The sequence below is a fragment of the Ictidomys tridecemlineatus genome, chromosome 6, assembly GCF_052094955.1.
Source record: "Ictidomys tridecemlineatus isolate mIctTri1 chromosome 6, mIctTri1.hap1, whole genome shotgun sequence".
Classification (NCBI taxonomy): domain Eukaryota; kingdom Metazoa; phylum Chordata; class Mammalia; order Rodentia; family Sciuridae; genus Ictidomys; species Ictidomys tridecemlineatus.
The window spans coordinates 199,283,601-199,306,100 of NC_135482.1; the positions used below are offsets into that span (position 1 = coordinate 199,283,601).

Genomic DNA, 22,500 nt, shown 5'->3' on the forward strand with positions numbered 1-22,500 from the left:
ACCAGGGGGTACAGGCACAGGTGCTCATAGCTCAGGGACCAGGGCGCAGCGTGGGGTGCTCACAGCTCAGGGACCAGGGTGCAGCGTGGGGTGCTCACAGCTCAGGGACCAGGGTGCAGCGTGGGGTGCTCACAGCTCAGGGACCAGGGCGCAGCGTGGGGTGCTCACAGCTCAGGGCTGAGGGTGCAGCGTGGGGTGCTCACAGCTCAGGGACCAGGGCGCAGTGTGGGGTGCTCACAGCTCAGGGCTGAAGGTGCAGCGTGGGGTGCTCACAGCTCAGGGACCAGGGTGCAGTGCAGGTGCTCCCAGCTCAGGGACCAGGGTGCAGCGCAGGTGCTCACAGCTCAGGGCTGAGGGTGCAGCGTGGGGTGCTCACAGCTCAGGGACCAGGGTGCAGCGCAGGTGCTCACAGCTCAGGGCTGAGGGTGCAGCGTGGGGTGCTCACAGCTCAGGGCTGAGGGTGCAGCGTGGGGTGCTCACAGTCAGGGACCAGGGCGCAGCGTGGGGTGCTCACAGCTCAGGGACCAGGGCGCGGCGTGGGGTGCTCACAGCTCAGGGACCAGGGCGCAGCGTGGGGTGCTCACAGCTCAGGGACCAGGGCACAGCATGGGGTGCTCACAGCTCAGGGACCAGGGCGCAGCGTGGGGTGCTCACAGCTCAGGGCTGAGGGTGCAGTGCAGGTGCTCACAGCTCAGGGCTGAGGGTGCAGCGTGGGGTGCTCACAGCTCAGGGACCAGGGTGCAGTGCAGGTGCTCACAGCTCAGGGCTGAGGGTGCAGCGTGGGGTGCTCACAGCTCAGGGACCAGGGTGCAGTGCAGGTGCTCACAGCTCAGGGCTGAGGGTGCAGCGTGGGGTGCTCACAGCTCAGGGACCAGGGCGCAGCATGGGGTGCTCACAGCTCAGGGACCAGGGCGCAGCGTGGGGTGCTCACAGCTCAGGGCTGAGGGTGCAGCGTGGGTGCTCACAGCTCAGGGACCAGGGCACAGCATGGGGTGCTCACAGCTCAGGGACCAGGGTGCAGTGCAGGTGCTCACAGCTCAGGGCTGAGGGTGCAGCGTGGGGTGCTCACAGCTCAGGGACCAGGGTGCAGCATGGGGTGCTCACAGCTCAGGGACCCGGGCGCAGCGTGGGGTGCTCACAGCTCAGGGACCAGGGCACAGCGTGGGGTGCTCACAGCTCAGGGACCAGGGCGCAGCGCGGTGTGCTCACAGCTCAGGGCTGAGGGTGCAGCGCGGGGTGCTCACAGCTCAGGGCTGAGGGCACAGCGTGGGGTGCTCACAGCTCAGGGACCAGGGTGCAGCGCGGGGTGCTCACAGCTCAGGGCTGAGGGTGCAGCGTGGGGTGCTCACAGCTCAGGGCTGAGGGTGCAGTGCGGGTGCTCACAGCTCAGGTTGCGCTGACCCAGCGCACAGGGCAGCAGCTCTCAGGTCCTCCAGGCGGGCTGCAAGCCAGGCAGGGGACTGGGATGTTGGGGCTGCAGCCTGTGTGGCTCTTCAGAGCCAACGTTTGCCAACATGGATGGGAAGGCAGGGCAGCTATCACGGCCTGCTAGGAGGTTTTCTCCATTAAAAAAGAGTATCAGTCTAGAATATGACCGTGTGGGAGGCCCTGAAGCCTTGTCCTTTCCCTGTTTTTAAATTTACAGAATTGGTTAGCAGTGGTGATGCACCCTGCCCTCTGGAGTTTTTCTCCGGCTGTGAAAATATTTCCACATGTGTTCCCCACCCCTCCCCCTTTCCCCCTCCCCCTGCTCCCCCTCCCTCCTCCCCCCTCCTTCCTCCCCCCTCCCCTTCCTCCCCCTCCCCTCCTCCTCCCCCTCCCCTCCTCCTCCCCCTCCCCTCCCTCCCCTCTCCCCCTGCTCCCCCTCCCTCCCCATCCTCCTCCTCCCCCTCCCCTACCCCTACTTCCCTTCCTCCTCCCGCTCTTGTCTCTGGATTTCTAAAGTGCACACTTCAGGGGCAGCAGGTGCAGAACCTCCTGGTGTTGGCAGCTGGTCATGCCCACTTGGAGCTCTTGGCACAGTGAGGTCCAGAAGTGCCTGTGGGATGCTGACCTCTGTGCATGGTCCTCATGCATGGGCTGAAATCAGGAAGTGGTCATTGGAGTCAAAGGGCAGCTTCTGAGACTGGCCTTGGTGTGGGAGGCCCCCTCTGGAAAAGAGTGGTGAGCAGCTCCGCCTCCATGAGGGGAGGCATGCCCAGGGAGCTGCCCAGCAGGGGTTCCAGAGCTGGCTCTGGCTCTCGGTCTGTCCAGGGGTCCAGAGCCAGCTGCGGCTAACCCCTAGGCCCTGCCCAGGAGTTTCTTTTCTGAGGATCAGGGCGGCCTCCCATGGGACCTTTGGGGTGTGACACAAGCCCAGATGGCTGGAGTGGTCGGTCATTCTTACCTCAATTCCTGTGTCCTTGCCAGTAAAATTCCATCACTGTGAGGTACTGGCCTTTAGGCTCAGCTCTACACAAGGACAAATTCCATGGAATAATTCAACTTGAGGTGGTAGGACCTGAGGCATCAAAGCTGAGCGTGCCTGTTTACAGTGCCCGCTGCGTGATGGAGCTGGCAGGGCTGGCGGCTGAGGGGCAGTGTGGCCCAGGCCATGGCTGAGATGGTGGCTTCCCCGAGACCTGCTCTCTGCCCGCGCCTGGGCCAAGGCTGGCTCTGCTGGGGGTGTGCGACCAACTCTGTGAGGAGGCCTTGTCCACCCTGCAGCCCTGTCCTGCTTCCTGCATGTTTCCTCTGGAGCCCACGGCAGGCCCCGTGGCAGGCTGGCCTCCTCCCCAGGTGGGTCCAACGTGTGGTCCGAGTGCCACCTGGAGCTGGGGGTGGCGGAGCTGAGGGCCACCCGCCAGCCTGGTGGGAAGGCTTCCTCCATTTAATGCCTGTAACAGCAGATGGCACTTGGCAGCAGCAGAACCAATATTTCAAGAACGTCCTGTGCATGTCTGTGGTGAGAACAGAAGCCAGGCCTGGTGTCCTAAGAGACACAGCAGCCATGTCCCCGGGTCTGGAGATCTGGAAAGAGCCCCTGGTGAGACCATCCAGATGGGGACAGCTAAGCTCAGGTGCCACCCAGGTCTTGCATCCCCTGGCTTCCTGTGCGTGGCCTCCAGGCTCCCTGCCTCAGCTGGGAAAAAGGGCCCATGGTCGGCCGAGTCTGGTGGACCAGCAGGTGTGGGCGCAGACCAACCCAACCAAGGTCCTGCTTAGCTGGTGTTTGCAGGCGCTGTCCTCCAAGGAACACAGCTAGACGTCCACACTTTCTCCCCATCTCTGATGTTTAGTCATGGTGGATGTTGCTCAGGGCTGTCCTCCCAAGGTTAGCAGATTCCTAGATAGTGACCAGCTGGTCCGAGTGTCTTTCCTGTGCCCTCACCGTGGGGTCCTGTGACCCTACCCTAACCACTAGGGCCAGTACCAGATGCCTGGGAACAGCCTGTGCTTCTGCTGAAATGACCCGGAGCAGCCAGGCCAGCACCTGCCCACCCGCCCGCCCGCCTACCATTCCTTCCTGGAGGCTGTGGTGAAGGCTTTTACCTGGCTCGTCCCTGCTCTGCTCACCAGATGCCCCTCTGGGCCTGCCTGGTGGCTGTGTCCTTGCTCCTGGGGAGCAGGGAGTGTAAAAGCCCCCCTTCATGAGGGTGGTTTCTGTCTCCCTGAGCTAGCAGCCCTGACTGAAACAGACCTGGGCACACCTGTTGCTGCTCCTCCAGTGGCGGGGACTTTACAGACTCCTAGGAGCCTCTAGGGACGAGGACCATCCGAGTTCTCAAGAGCTTCAGGCACAGGAGGAGACAATGTGTGTTTTCGGGGTGTCACTGGCTTTGGGAAGCCCAGGCCCGCTCATCCACAAACCAGGGTCATTCCAGAAGGACCCCAGTCCTCCTGGAGCCGGCAGATGCCAGCCTGCTCTGGGAACCGAGGTCGCTGGGCGGCCAGACTGAGGCTCTGAGCTCAGACACTGCACAGATGTTGATAAGCGGAGGTCAGCAGCCCTCTGGCCACAGAGCTGAGCTGCTGTAGAGGACCTTCATCCTGGTGGGCTGGCCTCTGGTGTTGGTCCCCAAGAGGAGTGCTGCGGGCAGTATTGTTTGTGAATGTGGGTTCAGGGGCACTCTGCTACAGTTCTGCCGTGTCCACTGCCCAGGAGGGGAAGTGAGTGGAGATGGCTGTGTCTTCCATCTCTGTAGAGGGAGGAGGAACTCTCATCTGGAGGCCATCTCAGTGGCACGTGTGAGACCCTCTCATTCAGATCTCCCTCTGACAGGGCAGCGTCCAGCAGAGGTGCTGATCAGAATAGCCACAGTACTGGCTGGGGTCAGCAGAGGCTCTGGTGATGTCCCAGGCAGAACATTTGGGGACAGAACTCTGTCTGGAGGTGGGTCCCTCCTCCCTGTGCATGGACAGACCATCTCGGGGACATTGCCTCTCCCTGCCCTCATCTGTACTGAAGGCTGGAGTCCCAGATCTGTAGGGACAGACAAGGCAGGTGCGTGTTCAGGGAGGTTGTGGGAGCTTGGGAGCATCCCTCAGGAAGTGAGGGGACATGGGCTGTGACATGACTCCACAGAGACCCAGCTGAGGCAAGGAGGCCTTCTCCAGGGTCCCCATGTGTTTCAAGGTTGACCACCCAGTGGGGAGGGGCACGTGACTACGGTGAGCTAGTCCCTCCAAGAGAGTCCAGAGGAGCCCAGCCGTGAGCCCTGAGAGTCTGGCTGCCCCCACGGCAGCCCTGGCATGACATGAGGGGCCATGGGCCTTTCCTGTGTGGCAGAGCCCGCTCAGGCTCCGTGGGCACACAGGCTCCAGAAGCCCTGGCAGCCACACTGGAGACAGGAGGTCAACCTCAGTGTAGCCAAAAGATTATTCAGTGTAGTGGCAGCATGAAGAGTTACGGCAGTGTCCTTCACATTCTCCTGTCCTGCCAGGAATTCCAAATGCAGGTGAGTCTGGCCGAAGCTCCGCCCACCCGGCGAGGGAGGTGCTGTCCCTCACCGGCTGCAGCTCCCTCAGCTCCCTGAACCCGGAGTTCTTGTGCTGAGTTTTCTGGGGAGAACAGCGCACTCTCAGGCTGCCCCATGGCACACCCCTGCCTGGCACTTCCTGCAGCCCCGCTGTGCCCCGCAGAGGCCAGGGCCCAGGGAGCCTTCCTGGTGCTTCCTGCATGCCCAGCATCGTGCAGTGGGGATCTGGTGGTGACCGGGAAGCCAGCTCCTCTCCCAGGTGCTTGTGGGCAGAGGGTGGTGGTGCTGTGAGCAGGTGAGGGAACGGGTGGCATGTGACTAGGGTCCAGTGAGCCCTGACCTCCAGGGACAGCAGTGGGGAGAGGTGGGGGGCAAGAGCTGGCCTGCTGGTGAGTTCCCCTCTCTGCTGGCCTGCGAGGCTCCCTGCCCCTGCACTGTCCTCTCACACCACCAGCTCTGAGGAGAGGCCACTAGCTCCCTCCTCTTCTAAGGTGTAGCCACACTGCAGGTCCTGCGTCCTTCATAACCCAGAGTTCAGAGCCCAGGGAGCCCGCGCCAGCAAGTGGCCATCAGCCCTGACACAGGTGTGGGGCTGTGTGTCCTTGGGATGTGCTTGTGTCAGCCACCATTCAGCCCGCGGCCATGGGTCCTGGGCCCCGTCCGGTGGCTCCAGCAGGAGCTGAGCAGAGACCGCGTGGTCTGCCAGCACTCATCAGGGGTGCTCTCCCACGTCAGGGTCAGGATGGAGCATAGGCTGCACCTCGCGTGCTGCAGCAGGATCCTGGGGGGCAGTCTGTGAGCCTGGCCCTCCTCTGGGGGTACCCAGTGGGCATCCCCCCTGCTGTGTCCCCGCTGGGCTTGGCAGATGGGCGTGTGGCTCAGTGCCTCATCTTGTAGAATGGAGGGCAGGTGGGGGCGCAGCCCAAGCCCTGCAGAGTGACACTGCTCCTGTCTGGGTGGAGGGTCGATTCAGGCTCTGCTGCATCCTTTAGGAACACTGGTTGAGCTGGGACTACAAGTCACCAATGCAAAGTGCAGAGCCACCCACATGTGGGCACACATCGGCCTGGGCCACAGCAGCTGACAGCAGGGTGGGGGACCAGGGCATCAAGCCGTGGAGGTCCAGGGCGCACACAGCTAAGAGGGCTTCGCGGCTCCTCCTCTGTCCACCTGGAGGCCTGGCCCAGTCGGCCAGGCCTGGCCCACCCTCTGGGTGTCCTCTGCCCCCGGTGGTGCTGTCTTCAGGGTGGCCGCTCCCTGCTGGGCCGGCTCTGTGGGTTCTTTCCCTTCTTCTGCAGGCCATTTCTCAAGTTTGCTTTGAGTACTTCCTGTCCACCCTCGTCTTGTGGCCTCCTCACTCTGCTTCCTCTTATTCCTGCCCCCAGGATGGCCTTTGGCCCTGTTATCCCAGCCCACCTGGGAGGGCGCTGCGTGAAGGGGAGGGCGGCCTCTGCCTGCTGCGGTGCCCTCTGCACGGGCTCAGCTGTGACAGGGGTTGAGGCCCTGTGCTGGCTCCGGCCAAGTCCTCCCAGGTTGGGATTCCCACAGGTGGCAGGCGTGTCCCAGCGCTGCCAGCTGACAGTGACTGTCACAGTGTTGGTGTCCAGTGTGTCGGCGCTGACTCGGGGCCTAGGCTCTGCGTCACTGACACGTGCTTGGTGCTGGCACACTGTGCGCTTGGAAGGGTTGGAGTCAAGCCTTTTAAAGGCCACGCGTGTGGGACACGCTGTCTGAGACACGCCGTCTGAGACGTCGCCCGCTCCTCTGGGTGACTCGCCTTTAGGAGCGAGGCAGTCACTTGGTTTTCGTGCCCTGCTCCTGTGACGGCTCTCTGTGTTGGCTCAGGAGGAACTTGGGGCTGGCGCTTGGGGTATGGGCACCCGCCTGCGATGGGACTGAACTTCCCGCCTCCAGCAGTGTCTGCCAGCCTGTGTCTGGCTCGCCCTCTCTGGACCTGCTCTGCCGTCCTTCGGTGCGTTTGGCACTTAGTCGGGAAGTGCTGTAAGCTGTGCCGTGAGGGGGCATGTTCCTGCCGTGGGCCCTGCAGGTGGGCCGGTAGGGGCGTTGGCAGCTCTCACCCTTCTCTGACATGGTCCTCCAACCTGGTCTTTCCCTTCCAAGCAGCACCACCACCCATGCCTACCAGGCATGTATTGACCACATGCTGCTGGCCACGAGGCATGGGTCACCCCAGCACCGATCTCCTGTCCCCATCTTCAGGCCAAGGGACACAAAGGCTACTGTGCTGGGCCACGGGGCTCAGGGGACAGTCAGGTTTGCCAGCAGCTACCCCTGGCATGCACGTAGGAGCCACCCGAAGGAGTGGCAGTGGCAGTGGCCCCCAGATTGCCTCCCTCCAAAGGCACTGGCCATGCCAGCGTCAGACAGGATTCTCTCCTGGTGCTGGAGCGAGGAGCCTGGCCTCAGATGCCCGTGTTCACGGCACCCAGCCAGCCAGCGCCAGGCTCAGCAGAGTGAAGCTCAGACCCCTGGACCCGGGGAGAGAGGCGCCTCCGTGGCATGTGCAAAGTCCTGTCACGTTTGTGTTACAAGCTGTGCACGTGGACGTGTGGCCAGAGGGTGTTCGCCTTCTGTTGGACGGGAAGCCACAGTCCTGGGTATGTCACCTGCCCTTTTGCCTTGGGCTGTGCCATCCCCGCCTCTGCAGGTGCGGTGACCAGGCACCTGGTGCTCTCTCTGAAGTCACTCAAAGCCACCCGGTGGAAACTGGGCCAAGGTGTGCTCCCTGCTGTCCCTTCCCCTGTGGTGGTGGACTAGAGCTGTGGAGCCCTGGCAGCTTCGGCTCCTGCAGACACGTCAGAGAATCCGGTGACACCAGCAGTTCCTGTGCTCCGACTGCACATCCGACGGGGATCCACCTGCAATGCTTGTTCTGGGCCCAAAGCGTGCTTGCTGCTTGGCAGTGGGTACTCTCGCTGGCCCTCCATCGCTGGCCCTTCCTGCTGTCCGGCTGTGTCCGCCGCCTGGACCCTAGGGACACACACCTGCTCCTGTCACTGTGCACCGTCACAACAAGGCAAGCAGAGTCGTTGTGAATATTTCATACGGCTCTGGATCTGGTAGATCATGACGTAGGGCAGGGAGTGTCGCTTTCCACATAGCAATGTGCTCTCCTGATCTGAGTGATTTTGAGATTAAAAATATGTTCATGGCCGAAAAATGACAACAAGATCCTTGCAGATATCCAAGGTTTGTGGGAAGGGAAGCCCTGTGGCGGTCGAGGGCAGACCAGCCAGGAACTGGGGCAGGTGTGGTCAGGTTCCTGCTTCACCTGGGCACGGCTGGCCTGGGCCTGCCTGAGTCCAGATGTGCCTTAGGCACTGGCGAGGTGGGCAGAGCCACAGGAAGGAGGCTTGGGGCCTCATAGGAGTGGAACATGGATGTTTCCAGTTGGGCGTGGGTCACTTGTGGCCCATGGGTCCTTCAACTCAAGAGTGAAGGCTGCCTCATGCAGACAGGAGGCGGAGGGATCCTGGGTGCTGCCTGTGCCTCAGGAAGACGGAGTGCCCAGTGCCTGTGACCTGGGTGGGAATAGGAGCCTGGGACAGCTGCTTCTAGGACCCCGAGTGAGAGCTGTCTCCGACCTTCCAGAGCTCTGCCGCCAGGTGCCCATGAATTTCAGAACTGCCCCCGGAAATAACTGCCACCTCAAACCCTGACCTGCAGACAGGGCTGCGGGTGCTGTGTTCTCTCCCCGCGTGTAATTCAGTTAGTGCACTTGTTTGTTTCAGCTGAAATTCAAAACTTGCATTTGGCAACTGCCCCTGGCTCAGATTGATTTTCAGCTGGTGACTGGAAACTTGGTCCTCTGTGCTTTCAGCCTTGCTCTGCTTGACGTCGCCTGCAGGGCCCCATCCTCGTCGGCTGAGGCTGGCAGAGGCCGACCCACTGTGGAAGCTGGTGACTTGGCCACGCAGCCACCCCTGAGGCAGTTTTGATTAGAGCCCTCTTGTCCTTCCCACTGCCCAGGTGAGCTCAGGGGCACTGGTGGGCCTCCAGGACAGGAAGGACGAGCCCAGAACCACCTGCTTCCCTTCCTTGGGAGTGTCCTCAGGCCTCTCCAGGGACACACTGAATTCACCCACTGTGAAATGCTGGTCAGAGCACTGGCCTGGGGGGCCCTGTGCTCGTCCCCAGCACTGCAGACAAAACTCCCTGTAAAAAGCTTTCCCCGAGAGGAGACACCCTGCCTGATGGCGAAAGTCTCTTTGCTGAGGAGGTGGGAAGGGGAGGTGGCCTTGGCAAAGCAAGGCCCTGGAGCCAAAGCCTCCAGGTTGGCAGGGCATCGTGCAGAGCAGAGCCCTCCTGACCTGCCGAGGTGGCTACCTGTCTGAAGAGCCACCATTTCAGGAGTACAGTCCAGTGCCTCGACCAGTTACGTAGACGTTAAACCATCCCCTCGCCCCGGAAGAACACCCTGCGATCGCCTCCCTGCATGCACCTGTCCCTTCCGGCCGGCGGCCCTGCTCCCCTTCCCTGCCGGCGGCCCTGCTCCCCTTCCCTGCCGGGGGCCCTGCTCTGCCAGTTTCCTGCCTGTGGAGCCAACGCTGGGAGCCCTTCCCCTCGCGCTCCCCTGCCTGTGCTTGAAGGCCATCCGCAGACCGCTGGGGACACATCCGCCAGTCTCTCCTGTTGTCTTTCGACACTGAGAGTGGCTTCTGTATCAGCAGGCACCAGCTCTGGCCAGACATGTGTCTGCAGTGCTTCTGTAAGGGACAGCTCCATCACGAAGCCCCAAGGACCTTGCTTGGACTCCTGGGGGACCCCGGCAGACTGGACCAGTGGCCCCTGAGTTTCAGTGGACAGTCCTGAGACCCTGCAGGAACACTCCTCCCTGCCCTGGGAGGTGGCACGAGGAGCTTCTCCTGCCCCCCTTCTGGTGAGGTGGGGGCTCCCTGCCTCCTTTCCCAGTCGGGCTGCAGGCCACAGCCTCAGCTGCTGCCTGGGCAGGCCTCGGCAGCAAGAGTCCGACGTCCACATGGCGTCACCTGCCCTTGGCCTTGAGGGTTTGTGAACCATAACTGCCTTAATCACTTGTGGCTTGCTCTGAACAGAGGACGTGTCACCATCTGTGACATCAGAGTGCTTCATGCGCACGCAGTTGCTGGATTTGGCGGGTCAGACTGACAGGCAGTAAAGACAGCCTCTGTGAGCGGTGGAGTCTAAGTTGGTGATGATACAGAAGCAAGAGCAAAAAAAGCAAGTGATGGTCTGGGGTGTGTCTATGCCCCCTGGCTGGTCCCAGCAGGAAGCTGGGGCCCAAACAGGCAGTCATCACATCAGCTGGCCATAGATGCCCAGTCCATCGCCGTGTGGGTTGAGGTCATGGTCCCTGATCACTAGGGCTGTACCCACTTCTCCAAACATGCCCACTCCTGGGTGGGGGGGGCTGTGAAATGATTCGCTCCCACGAAACAGAAACAAGCCACCGGATTTCACCAATGGGAAGACCTCTGCCATATTTGGACCAGATGAATTTTATATAGGCATAAATTTAAAGTACAGATTTTAAAATCATTTGAAAGTTTTGACTTCCTTCTCTTTTAAAAATTTAGGCAGTGGACAGTAGGAAAGGAATAGCAAGCTACCCACATGACTTAAGATGGGGCGTCCCTAGACACACAAGAGGAAAGGGCGCCCTGAGCACCGAGCCTGCTGTAGACCCCACTGTCCCACACCAGCCCTGCCGACCCGTGAGAACCACGCGTGTCCCACAGCTCCTGAGAGGCGCTGTCTCTCAACATCAGTGGAGAAGGGAGATCACAGGCCTTGGCGGAGCCCAGGAAGCCAGGGCTGCTGGCCGCAGCGCACCCTAGACGGGAGGAGCTCATTGCCGGCCGCTGGCAGGCCTAGGGCACTCCTCCCGCTGTCCCGCAGGTTTCCAGAGCCTCAGGGATGCTGGCGCCCTGTCCTCCCGCTGTCCCGCAGGTTTCCAGAATGCTGGCTGGCCCTACAAGCTCTGCATCAGTGGCCACTGTCATCTTGCTAGGTGTCTTTGCTTGCTTACAGGTGACTGGTGCCAGGTCTGTGGGTCCCAGGACACCCGCCTGCCATTGAACCAGTCCCTGCTCCACTCTACTGCCAGCGAGTCCCCATCCTTCACATTCTCCATCAGGGCAAAGTTCTCTGACCCATCGCTTCGCCGTCCACTGGGAATTATTGATCTGTTTCTTTCAGTTCTTTATTAATTAGTGATTGTGAGCAAGCTTGCGTGGCCAGCCTGGCCGGGTACTCTCACTAATTAGAAAAGCATGTTTGTGCTGAGCTGGGCAGTTTTGCTGGTCAGTTGTTGGGGATGTTTTTGTGTGTGACCCAGGCCTTCTGGGTGGTACTTCTTGGCTTGGCATTACTCTCTGTCAAAGGGAAGTGACACCAGGTTCTGTTTAAAGCGAGCGAGCTGTTCACACAGTCTGTAGGGGAGCAGTAGCTCCTAGCCTCCGCAGCTCGGAACAGTGGGAGTTAATATTGAATGCGTCCTGGAGTGCACTGCGGATCTGCTGGATGGAGGGCCAGCGGGGGCTGAGAGCGCCACGCCATCGCACCAGAGGGGACCCATTAGCACACTGCTCTGCCCGTCCTGCCGTGTGGAGTCCACATGTCATTCTGCACTCCTGGCTCAGGCTTGCCTCCTGCCAAGGCGGTGGGTGCCACGGGCGAATGTGCCCCCTTTCCTCGGGCCTGGTTGGTGGAGCTCATGGGGGCGCTGGCTGTGGCTGCCATGAATGTGGCGTTTCCCTGGCCCCCTGGCCCCTCTGGGAGCAGCTCAGGTGTTTCAGTTGGTGGACTGGTCTTGTCTCAGAACCGCCCACAGTGGAGCTGGTGAGGAGCTGGCCGCCCTCGGGGCACGTGCTGCATGGCTGCCTTACAGTGGTGTGCACAGCCGGGCTGACCCTCCTCTTCAGGACCCTTGGTATTGACACAGACAGTCTGGTGCCCAGCTTGAGCCCCTGTTGCAATGAAACTGTTGGTGCGAGCCACCTTGCCGAGCAGGACACAGCCAGACACCAAGGCTGGTGGCTCCATGCTTGGCTGCCCACATCTTCCCCTGGAATGCAAAAGCTCCTCTGTGCAGCACGACTTGGGCTGCATCCCTGGCCTACTGTGGCCGGGTCAGCTGGCACCTCTAGGCCCCAGATTGGCTATGTTGAGGAAGTCACCCTGAGCTCACAAGATCACTGTCACTGCTGTCCCTATGAGGAGGCCCACCTGGTCACTCCCCCACTAGTCCAGTGCAGCTCCTGAGGGCACAGCAGAGGACAGCCCAGCCCCCCGAGGTGCTGAGCCCCCAGGAGCCCCTCCCGTTCCCTCCTTTCCAGCGTCCTGCTCAGCGGTCCTGGAGTCTGAGCGCCATGCGAAGAGCAGTGACTTGGGTGGTCTGCCCTCCAGGGCCCTGGGTGGGACCCTCTAGGGGGCTCCTGGCCTCACCAGGCGTCCTCTGTCTTCATCTCTGAGTTCTGTGCTGCAGCCACGCTGCTGAGCTGAGAAACCTGGTGAAGTAACTTCTCTAACGTCCAGCGTTCGGGTCCTTCCTCTGGGGACGAGGAGCCGGGAGGGGACTGCTGGGCACTGCGTCTGTTTGCATCTCAGAGGCCGTCCACGGTGGCTTCCTTCGCAGGGCTGACTTCTGTCTGATGTGGGTGTGGCTGACAGTGGATGGACGTTGGGGGTTTGGTGAGCCCCGCTGCAGTCGCTGGTGTTCCACTAGTTGGGTGGCACGCTAGTGGAGTCACAGCTGAGTGGCTTCTAACACACTCAGCAGCAAGCACCCACTGCACAGCTTATGAACACGGACAACTTGCCTCCTGCTGGGGCGGTGGGCTGTCCCTGGCTGGAGGCCGCAGGAGGTGGCTGCTCCCGGGGTGCACCCTTGAGCCCCAGAGTCATGGTGCGAGGTTCACGGCCACTCCTGGAGCCAAGCCACCACCAGCGAGGACAGAGGAAAGGTCCCCAGGGTGCAGCGTTTGTGCTGCTCCTTCTCTTCTCGGAAGTGTCTCCTTTTCTGTCCACTCCTGAGTCCACAGGACGAGGCTTCAACCTGCCATGTTCCAAGCAGGGCAGAGGTTGGGCGTCAGCTGGCTCTAAGCGTCGGGCTTTAGTGACATACGAAGGTTTCCTGTCTCCATCCCTCACATGGGTTGGAGCATGGACATTCCCAAAGCCAGGTCCTAGAGAAAGAAAGACTGAAGGCCAGCACAGGCACCCCGGCCAGGGGTGGGAGGGCCAGGTGCAGGGAGGACGGCCAGGCGTGGGAGGGCCAGGTGCAAGAGGGCCTGGGGTCCAAGGCCAGGTACAGAGGGCTCGGGGACGAAGGCCAGGGGTGGGAGGGCCAGGTGCAGGGAGGACAGCCAGGTGTGGGAGGGCCTGGGGTCCGAGGCCAGGTGTGGGAGGGCCAGTTGCAGGGAGGAAGGCCAGGCGAGGGAGGGTGCGGGCCTGGGATGGAGGTGTCCCCGGGCGGGGCGTGTGGCCTGTGTTTTGCTCCTGCCTCTGCCCACCTCTGGTGCAGTGCCTGTGCCCTCAGGGATGGGGCTGGCTGGGCCCAGCGTAGGTTGCTGTCTGGAAGTTCCTGCAGGAGAGGAGGAGCGCCCAGCAGTGAGGGCTGCAGAACCCCTGGTGGCCGAGGTCCCCACTGCTTTCTGGCTGTGGTCGGGCTGGACAGGGCGTGAAGGATGAGCTCAGAGCTCCTTGCTGCCCCTGAGGGTCGAGCTCAGCATCTGGCCTCGGTCAGGCCCATGTCCTCTCTTCCCAGGAAAGCCTCGTCGAGTGACACTGATGGCTGAGTCAGGGTTTGCGTTCTGATTGTTAGAAAGTGTCTTTCTTTCCTGAAACCTTAAGATGTTGCTGTCAGCTTCCCTCATAAACTCAGCCCATGCCTTCTCCACCCACAGCCACGCGGGGAGCACCCTGGGTGCCACCTGGGGGACTGTCCGGGGAGCAGATGCCCTCATCCTGGGGCAGGGAGCAGTGCTGAGGCTGGAGTGGGGCCAGGTCCTCCCTGCGGCCCTCTGGGTCAGTGGGACCCTCTTGGTTCAGGCGAATGGGCCCAGGAGGAACTTGCGCGGCAATCCCCAGGTGCTCACGGACCCTCTCTTCTGCCCACAGTGTGCAGGAGAGGAGAACTGGGTGGATAGCAGGACCATCTACGTGGGACACAAGGAGCCACCTCCGGGAGCAGAAGCCTACATTCCACAGAGATACCCTGACAACAGGATCGTCTCCTCCAAGGTAGCCCTGGCCCGCGTGGCCACAGTTGACCAGGGACGTGGCTGCAGGCTTGGTGCTTTCCGAGCTCACGGCTGCTCTCGCTGCGCTGCCCTGTGCTACCCTACAGGCAGCAAGGACAAGGGACAGGGGCTTCACAGAGGCCCTTTACCTCCTTTCCTCCAGCCACCCCAAGTGCGTTAGACCCGAGGAGACCAGTGCTGTCTTCTCTTTAGTCACGGTGGAGAGGCGGGTTTGAAGTCTAGGACTTGGCTTGTGAGTGCTACCTGGTCACATGCCATCACCAGAGACCCTTGGCCAGAGTTGCCATTGTAGAGCAGAAACCACGGTAGTTTTCCTGGGAAGGAGCACACTCCAGGGCTCCCTGGAATGTGGGGCTGGGGTCCTGCAGGAGTGCGTCAATGAGGTGTTGGTGTGCAGAGAGGTGTGGACAGGGACCTCTGCCCGAGGGGGTCTTTCCCTCCAGGAAATGAACTGCAAGGTGGATTCGGAGCAGGCAGAGAATACGGTTCTGACCTAGAGGCAGAGGGCCGAGGCGGCCTCCCAGGGCCAGCATGCGTGTGGTGTGCCGAGGTTAGGCCCTGGGGACCAGAGCCAGACCTGCTTTGTCCACTTCTTGACGCGTCAGCCTGCGCAGACTGCTCGGTGCCCACGTGACATCCAGGGTGGGCACCCACATTTGTCAACGATGCTTTACGATAGGGAAGGCCAGCTCCTCGCAGCCCTTCCCGTGGGTTTATTCCACCTGCAACAGCAGTGTCAAGGAATCATAGTAGCTGCAATCTCCAGAAACACGACGGGGGTGCATACAGTGCTCAAAAGCAAAATCCCAACCAAATGACATCCTCTGTGGTCACAGACACGATACCAGACGCAGGAGTGAGCTGCGAGGGCTCCGCCGAGGCACACCAGGCCTCGCTCAGGACTCGCGCTTGCCAGCGCTCACTGAGCACGGTTTCCACACTGACGTGTTCTTCCCCAGCCCCCAGGGGCCCGCAATCTAAACCCCTCAGACCAGTGTCTCCGCAGTACGCGTGCCAAGCAGAGCTTGGTGGCACTTGTGGGGACCCTGCGCAGACTGTGAGCCGCACACCGTCAGTGCCACGTCCTGTGTGGAACGTGTCGCAGGCCCTGGCCACCAGCTCCCCTGCCTGGCTTCTCCCCCAGGCACAGAGCTCGGCCACCAGCATGTCCTTCAGGGCAGGAAGCTCTGTGCAGGCTGCGGGGGGCTGCCAGCACCAGCTCCTCGCGACCCACACCTGGGATTTGGGAGAACCAAGCTGTGTTGTCCACCTGCCTAGCAGTGGCCCCCACCCCTGCCCCTTGGTGCTCTGGTATGCCAGGGCTAGCCTACTCTGCTGTGTTTTCCTTCTTAAATGTTCCTGTGCCCACCGCCCTCTGGCCCAGAGGCCCTACGCCCTACCCCCTCCCTGCCCAGCCAGAGCGGCCAGGCCTGGGTTTAGAGGAGGGAAACCACACCCAGGCTGGGTGGGGATTCGGGACCAGGGCCCTTCATGCCCAGAAGCTCTCAGGCAGGAACAAGCAGAATTAAGTCAACACACTTGTCAAGAGTGGTCCACGGCCCGTCGGGAAGAGCCTGAGCAGCTTCTGTCTCAGCTGGGCGTGCTTGCCAGCAGCTGCCCACCAAGTCATCCTCACCCTCACAAGAGGTGGTGGGCCCCTGATCTCAGGGCCACGAAGGTGGTGACGGGAAGTTTCAAGGGAAATCTGCGTGCACACAGCCACCTGTGTGACCAGGTCCAGGAGGGAAGGGAAGGCGCAGAGGGCGTGCCCTGGGGTGCTGGGCGGCATCGGTTCCCTGGAACCCAGGGGGACTCTTGAGCAGCACTTGAGCAGTGGTCATTGCCTCCTCTTGGGTAACAGCTCGGGATGTGGAAGGTGCTGTTCACTTTGTGGCACAAGTGTCTGGATTTGGAGAGTGTGGGTGGCGACGTCTCTGTATCTTCTTGGGAGAACATTTTGTTTCGACATAAAAGCAAACTTCTGGCTGGGACTTTTCAAGTGCCCCACACAGCACTTGGCAGGTTCGCTGTTGGTAGATGGGGCTGGGGAAGCACTGCCCCGTGGTGCGTCCGGGTTCTGTTCCTTTGGGGAACACGTTGGCAGAAGAGGAAAGAACAAACAGCCGCCGTCATGGCCCCGCCTGTCCTGCCTCAGCACCCCCGGGAGACCGGCACTCGGGAGAGTGACAGCCACCTCGAGCCCCAGTCCACCTCAGGCCACAAGACCCTGGCATTCCCTGCTTGGCCCTCAGGAGGCTGCAGAGTTCAAGTGCTGCATCTGCACTGCCATCCCTGGCCTTGAGGAACGCTGAGCCACTTTGCATTACTGGAAAGCAGGGGCACCTCTGCCCATTGGTACCTCTGTCCGTTGGTAGACACAGGGATGTTTCGGTGACTTGTATTTGCATAAGTGACTTCCACGTCTGTCCTGTCGTTTAAGCTCTAAAATGACTCTTCCCAGGCCGTGGAGCATTCTCAACAAGGGTGATGACTTAATTCTGCTGGTGCCTGCAGAATAGAATAGGCCACTGTTACTTCTTACTCCCAAAGTACTCGTGAAGACACTCAGGCTTGGCAGCAGAGCCCGAGGCCCTCTGCTGCGCCTGCCCTCCAGGGCTTCACGGTGATCCGCAGCTCCCACAGCCACGTCCAGCCACGGGGCTTTCTGCCCTTTACGTCCCCATTCCCAATCATAGATGAAAGAAGTCTCCATTCTGCGTGAGTCGGTCACCCTCCTGGTGGACCAGGGTTCAGGCCTCAGAGCCCTCTGGGGACAGCCATGTGGGCACTGGGACAGGATCCATTTCAGGTCAAGAGCAGCTGAGACTTAGGCCAGTTCCGGGTGTTTCGCGTCCATTCTGGCTGGTGCGGGGCAGAGTTCCTTAGTTGATCTCCTTGCCGCATGACTGCAGGAGAAGCAGGTGGTGCACCGTCAGCCGTACTGCCGGCCAGTCACATGGCCAGAGCCGGCTTGCTGGCTGCAGCTGGAGGCAGGAAGAGGCCCTGCTCCAGAGGCCGCACTGCGCTCTCAGCTGAGGGTGGGAGCAGAGCGCCTGAAGACCCTGTGAGCCAGGATGTGCAGGCCTTTCAATTGCCTGGTCTGACTCCGCTTGCAGTCAGGGGAGATACGAGTTTGGAAGTTCCCAAGCCCAGTGCTTGTTGTAGGTTTGCTGCATCTGAGGTACTGCTCTCAGCACAAGAGCTGAGTGAACAGTCGGAGCAAACCAGAGGCAGGAACCATCTGCTGGTCCCCATGCCTGCCAAGAAGGGACGGGCCCTCACCTGCCCTCATGGACGTGGCCCCCTGCCATGTGCACCTGCCACCACCAGCCTGGGTCACACAGCTGGGTCAGCGTGCAGGAGGCAGCAAGGGAAGGGAGGCTGTGGGAGAGTGGCCCACGGGCATCCGAGAGAGTCTTCACGTAGAACCGCTCTCCAACAGGTCTGCAGTTCAGATTGCAGGATGTGCTCTCCAAACCTGCCCCGCATTGCTGCCTGATTCCGCATTCCCTGGAATCAGGCAGCAACGCGGGGCAGGTGCGGGGCAGGTTGGAGAGCACATCCTGTTTTAGCAGCTTCTTGGGTCAACAAGTTAATAAATGGTGAACAACTCCACCAGATTTTGAATTATGAGTTTTTTGTCCAAACTGAATGTTTTGCACTTTGAATCTGGGCTGCTTATTGTGTGGTGGGAGTGACATGGCACAACCGTCCCGACGCCTAGTGTTGCTTTTCTTTCACACAGTACACGTTTTGGAACTTCATACCCAAGAACTTATTTGAACAATTCAGAAGAATAGCCAACTTTTACTTTCTCATCATATTTCTGGTACAGGTAAGGCCCATCTTGTTTACTGTCTCATCAAATGTAAATTAGATAGATGATGTTTTGTTCGTGAGTAATCGACCTGTGGCTTCTAATAAAGAGCAAGGACAGGATGCTCGCTCACTCGGTTCTCTGAGACCCTTCTCAGCTAAAACACTTGGGACCACTATGTGTCAAAGCTGACTGTCCTGCACCTTTCTCCTGGAACCCAGGGGGGACGCAGCCCAGCCACGTTACCCCGCTCATTCTCTTTTTGCATGTGTGGTACTTCAGAGAAAATCCAAAGAAGTTACACAGTGAGACAAAAAAAACAGCTGGGCACAGTGGCACACACCTGACATCAGCAACTCTGGAGACTGATGCAGGAGGATGGCAAGTTTGAGGCCAGCCTCAGTAACTTAGCAAGACCCTGTCTCAAAGTAAAAAAATAAAAAGAGCTGGGGATGTAGCTCACACCCCTGGGTTTAATCCCCAGAACCAAAATAAAAGAAACAGGAAGAGACTAAGAGACGAGACAGGGAGAAGCATGGCTGGGGCATGAACTGGGGAGCAGACGTCTGTCAAGAACCCCGTCCAGCTTCTCTGTCATACAGAATACCAGCCAGTGGTTTTCAGTTTCCCTCGCATTGAATTGCCCAAGTAACGCAATGGAAGCGTGACCCCAGAGGCAGTGTTTCAGATGAGCATGCACCAGATTTGGGTCTCTGCCACTTACCACACATGGCTTCCTTCAGCACACCCCTTCACAAAATGACTGTGATCTGTGAAAGCCAGCAGAACAGGCCACGTGCCTCTTACCCAGTGCTCCTCTATTGGAGGGTAAAGTGAGCTCCACAAAGTGCTTTAAGTAGGTAGAAGCCAATGAGGGGGTTGGGAAATAAAGGTGACGGTGGGGTGGGGGTATAGGTGGTGGAGCTGGATGTGGAGTGGTAGGGATGGTGGTTCTGGTGATGGAGGTGGAGATGGTGGAGGTAGTTGGGAGATGGTGGTGCTGATGCTGATGGGGGAGATTTAGAGATAGAAATGGTCTAGGTGTTTGGGGGTGGTGGTGGTAGAGATGGTTCAGGGAGACTAGTGGAGATGCTGATGGGGGTGGTGTGGGGGTGGAGGTGGTGGTGGTGGAGATGTTGGTTCTGATGGTGGAGGTGGAAATGGTGGTTCTGTGGAGGGGTTAGTGGTGAAGATGGTGGTTCTAGTGGTGGAGGTGGTAATGGAGATTCTGGTGGGGGTGGTGTGGAGGTGGTGGTGGTGGAGGAGGAGATGGTGGTTCTAGTGGTGGAGGTGATAGTGGAGATGCTGGTGGGGGTGGTGTGGAGATAGAGGTGGAGATGGTGGTGGTGGAGGAGATAGTGGTTCTAGTGGTGGAGGTGGTAGTGGAGATGCTGGTGAGAGTGGTGTGGAGGTGGAGGTGGTGGTGGGGTGGTGAGGGAGATGGTGGTTCTAGTGGTGGAGGTGGTAATGGAGATTCTGGTGGGGGTGGTGTGGAGGTGGTGGTGGTGGAGGAGGAGATGGTGGTTTTAGTGGTGGAGGTGATAGTGGAGATGCTGGTAGGGGTGGTGTGGAGATAGAGGTGGAGATGGTGGTGGTGGAGGAGATAGTGGTTCTAGTGGTGGAGGTGGTAGTGGAGATGCTGGTGGGGGTGGTGTGGAGGTGGAGGTGGTGGTGGGGTGGTGAGGGAGATGGTGGTTCTAGTGGTGGTGGTGGTGGTGATGGTGGTGGAGGAGATAGTGGTTCTAGTGGTGGAGGTGGTAGTGGAGATGCTGGTGGGGTGGTGTGGAGATAGAGGTGGAGATGGTGGTGGTGGAGGAGATAGTGGTTCTAGTGGTGGAGGTGGTAGTGGAGATGCTGGTGGGGTGGTGTGGAGGTGGTAGGGGAGTGGTGAGGGAGATGGTGGTTCTAGTGGTGGTGGTGGTGGTGATGGTGGTGGAGGAGATAGTGGTTCTAGTGGTGAAGGTGGTAGTGGAGATGCTGGTGGGGGTGGTGTGGAGGTGGAGGTGGTAGGGGAGTGGTGAGGGAGATGGTGGTTCTAGTGGTGGTGGTGGTGGTGATGGCGGTGGTGGAGGAGATGGTGGTTCTAGTGGTAGAGGTGGTAGTGGAGATGCTGGTGAGGGTGGTGTAGAGGTGGAGATGGTCGGGGGTGGTGAGGGAGATGGTGGTTCTAGTGGTGGTGGTGGTGGTGATGGTGGTGGTGGTGGAGGAGAGATAGTGGTTCTAGTGGTGAAGGTGGTAGTGGAGATGCTGGTGGGGGTGGTGTGGAGGTGGAGGTGGTAGGGGAGTGGTGAGGGAGATGGTGGTTCTAGTGGTGGTGGTGGTGGTGATGGCGGTGGTGGAGGAGATGGTGGTTCTAGTGGTAGAGGTGGTAGTGGAGATGCTGGTGAGGGTGGTGTAGAGGTGGAGATGGTCGGGGTGGTGAGGGAGATGGTGGTTCTAGTGGTGGTGGTGGTGGTGATGGTGGTGTGGTGGAGGAGAAGATAGTGGTTCTAGTGGTGGAGGTGGTAGTGGAGATGCTGGTGAGGGGTGGTGTAGAGGTGGAGATGGTCGGGGGTGGTGAGGGAGATGGTGGTTCTAGTGGTGGTGGTGGTGGTGATGGCGGTGGTGGAGGAGATAGTGGTTCTAGTGGTGGAGGTGGTAGTGGAGATGCTGGTGAGGTGGTGTAGAGGTGGAGATGGTCGGGGGTGGTGAGGGAGATGGGTGGTTCTAGTGGTGGTGGTGGTGGTGATGGCGGTGGTGGAGGAGATGGTGGTTCTAGTGGTGGAGGTGATAGTGGAGATGCTGGTGAGGGTGGTGTAGAGGTGGAGATGGTGGGGGGTGGTGAGGGAGATGGTGGTTCTAGTGGTAGAGGTGGTAGTGGAGATGCTGGTGAGAGTGGTGTGGAGGTGTGGAGTGGTGGTGGGGGTGGTGAGGGAGATGGTGGTTCTAGTGGTGGTGGTGGTGGTGATGGCGGTGGTGGAGGAGATGGTGGTTCTAGTGGTGAAGGTGGTAGTGGAGATGCTGGTGGGGTGGTGTGGAGGTGGAGGTGGTAGGGGAGTGGTGAGGAGATGGTGGTTCTAGTGGTGGTGGTGGTGGTGATGGTGGTGGTGGTGGAGGAGAAGATAGTGGTTACTAGTGGTGAAGGTGGTAGTGGAGATGCTGGTGGGGGTGGTGTGGAGGTGGAGGTGGTAGGGGAGTGGTGAGAGAGATGGTGGTTCTAGTGGTGGTGGTGGTGGTGATGGTGGTGGTGGTGGAGGAGAAGATAGTGGTTCTAGTGGTGAAGGTGGTAGTGGAGATGCTGGTGGGGTGGTGTGGAGGTGGAGGTGGTAGGGGAGTGGTGAGGGAGATGGTGGTTCTAGTGGTGGTGGTGGTGGTGATGGTGGTGGTGGTGGAGGAGAAGATGGTGGTTCTAGTGGTGGAGGTGGTAGTGGAGATGCTGGTGGGGTGGTGTGGGAGATAGAGGTAGTGATGGTGGTGGTGGAGGAGATGGTGGTTCTAGTGGTGGAGGTGGTGGTGATGGTGGTGGTGGTGGAGGAGAAGATGGTGGTTCTAGTGGTGGAGGTGGTAGTGGAGATGCTGGTGGGGGTGGTGTGGAGATAGAGGTGGTGATGGTGGTGGTGGAGGAGATGGTGGTTCTAGTGGTGGAGGTGGTAGTGGAGATGCTGGTGGGGGTGGTGTGGAGATAGAGGTAGTGATGGTGGTGGTGGAGGAGATGGTGGTTCTAGTGGTGGAGGTGGTAGTGGAGATGCTGGTGAGGGTGGTGTAGAGGTGGAGGTGGTGGTGGGGTGGTGAGGGAGATGGTGGTTCTAGTGGTGGTGGTGATGGTGGTGGAGGTGGAGGAGATAGTCGTTCTAATGGTGGAGGTGGTAGTAGAGATGCTGGTGGTGGTGGAGGTGGAGGAGATGGTGGTTCTAGTGGTGGAGGTGGTAGTGGAGATGCTGGTGAGGGTGGTGTGGAGGTGGAGGAGGTGGGGGTGGTGGAGGAGATAGTGGTTCTAATGGTGGAGGTGGTAGTAGAGATACTGGTGGCAGTCGTGTGGAGGTGGAGGTGGTGGTGGTGTGGAAGAGAGTGATTCTAGTGGTGGAGGTAGTAATGGAGATGCTGGTGGTGGTGATGGAGATAGTAGTTCCGGTGTGGAAGTAGTAGTGGAGATACTTGTAGGGGTGGTGTGGAGGTGGTGATGGTGGAGGTGGTGGTGGTGGTGGAAGTAGAGGTGGTGGTGGTGGTGGTGGTGGTGGTGGTGGAAGTAGAGGTGGTGGTGGTGGTGGTGGTGGTGGAGGTAGTGGTGGTGGTGGTGGTGGTGGAGGTGGAAGTGGAGGTGGGGGTGGAGGTGGAGGTGGAGGGAGGTGGAGGTGGAGGTGGTGGTGGAGGTGGAAGTGGAGGTGGAGGAGGTAGTGGTGGTGGAGGTGGTGGTGGAAGTGGAGGTGGTGGTGGAGGTGGAAGTGGAGGTGGTGGTGGAAGTGGAGGTGGTGGTGGAGGTGGT

At 60.0% G+C, this 22,500-nt stretch overlaps 1 protein-coding gene across 1 annotated transcript in view; it reads left to right on the plus strand.

The window, feature by feature from the left end:
- The first annotated feature begins 2,046 nt into the window (after positions 1–2,046).
- Positions 2,047–22,500, plus strand: part of Atp11a (ATPase phospholipid transporting 11A) — a 68,028-nt gene continuing 47,574 nt past the window's right edge. Inside the window, 3 exon segments of the mRNA XM_078015959.1 lie at positions 2,047–2,163; positions 14,079–14,201; positions 17,967–18,056. Of these exon segments, the coding sequence (XP_077872085.1) occupies positions 2,062–2,163; positions 14,079–14,201; positions 17,967–18,056 (315 nt within the window). The 5' untranslated portion in view covers positions 2,047–2,061.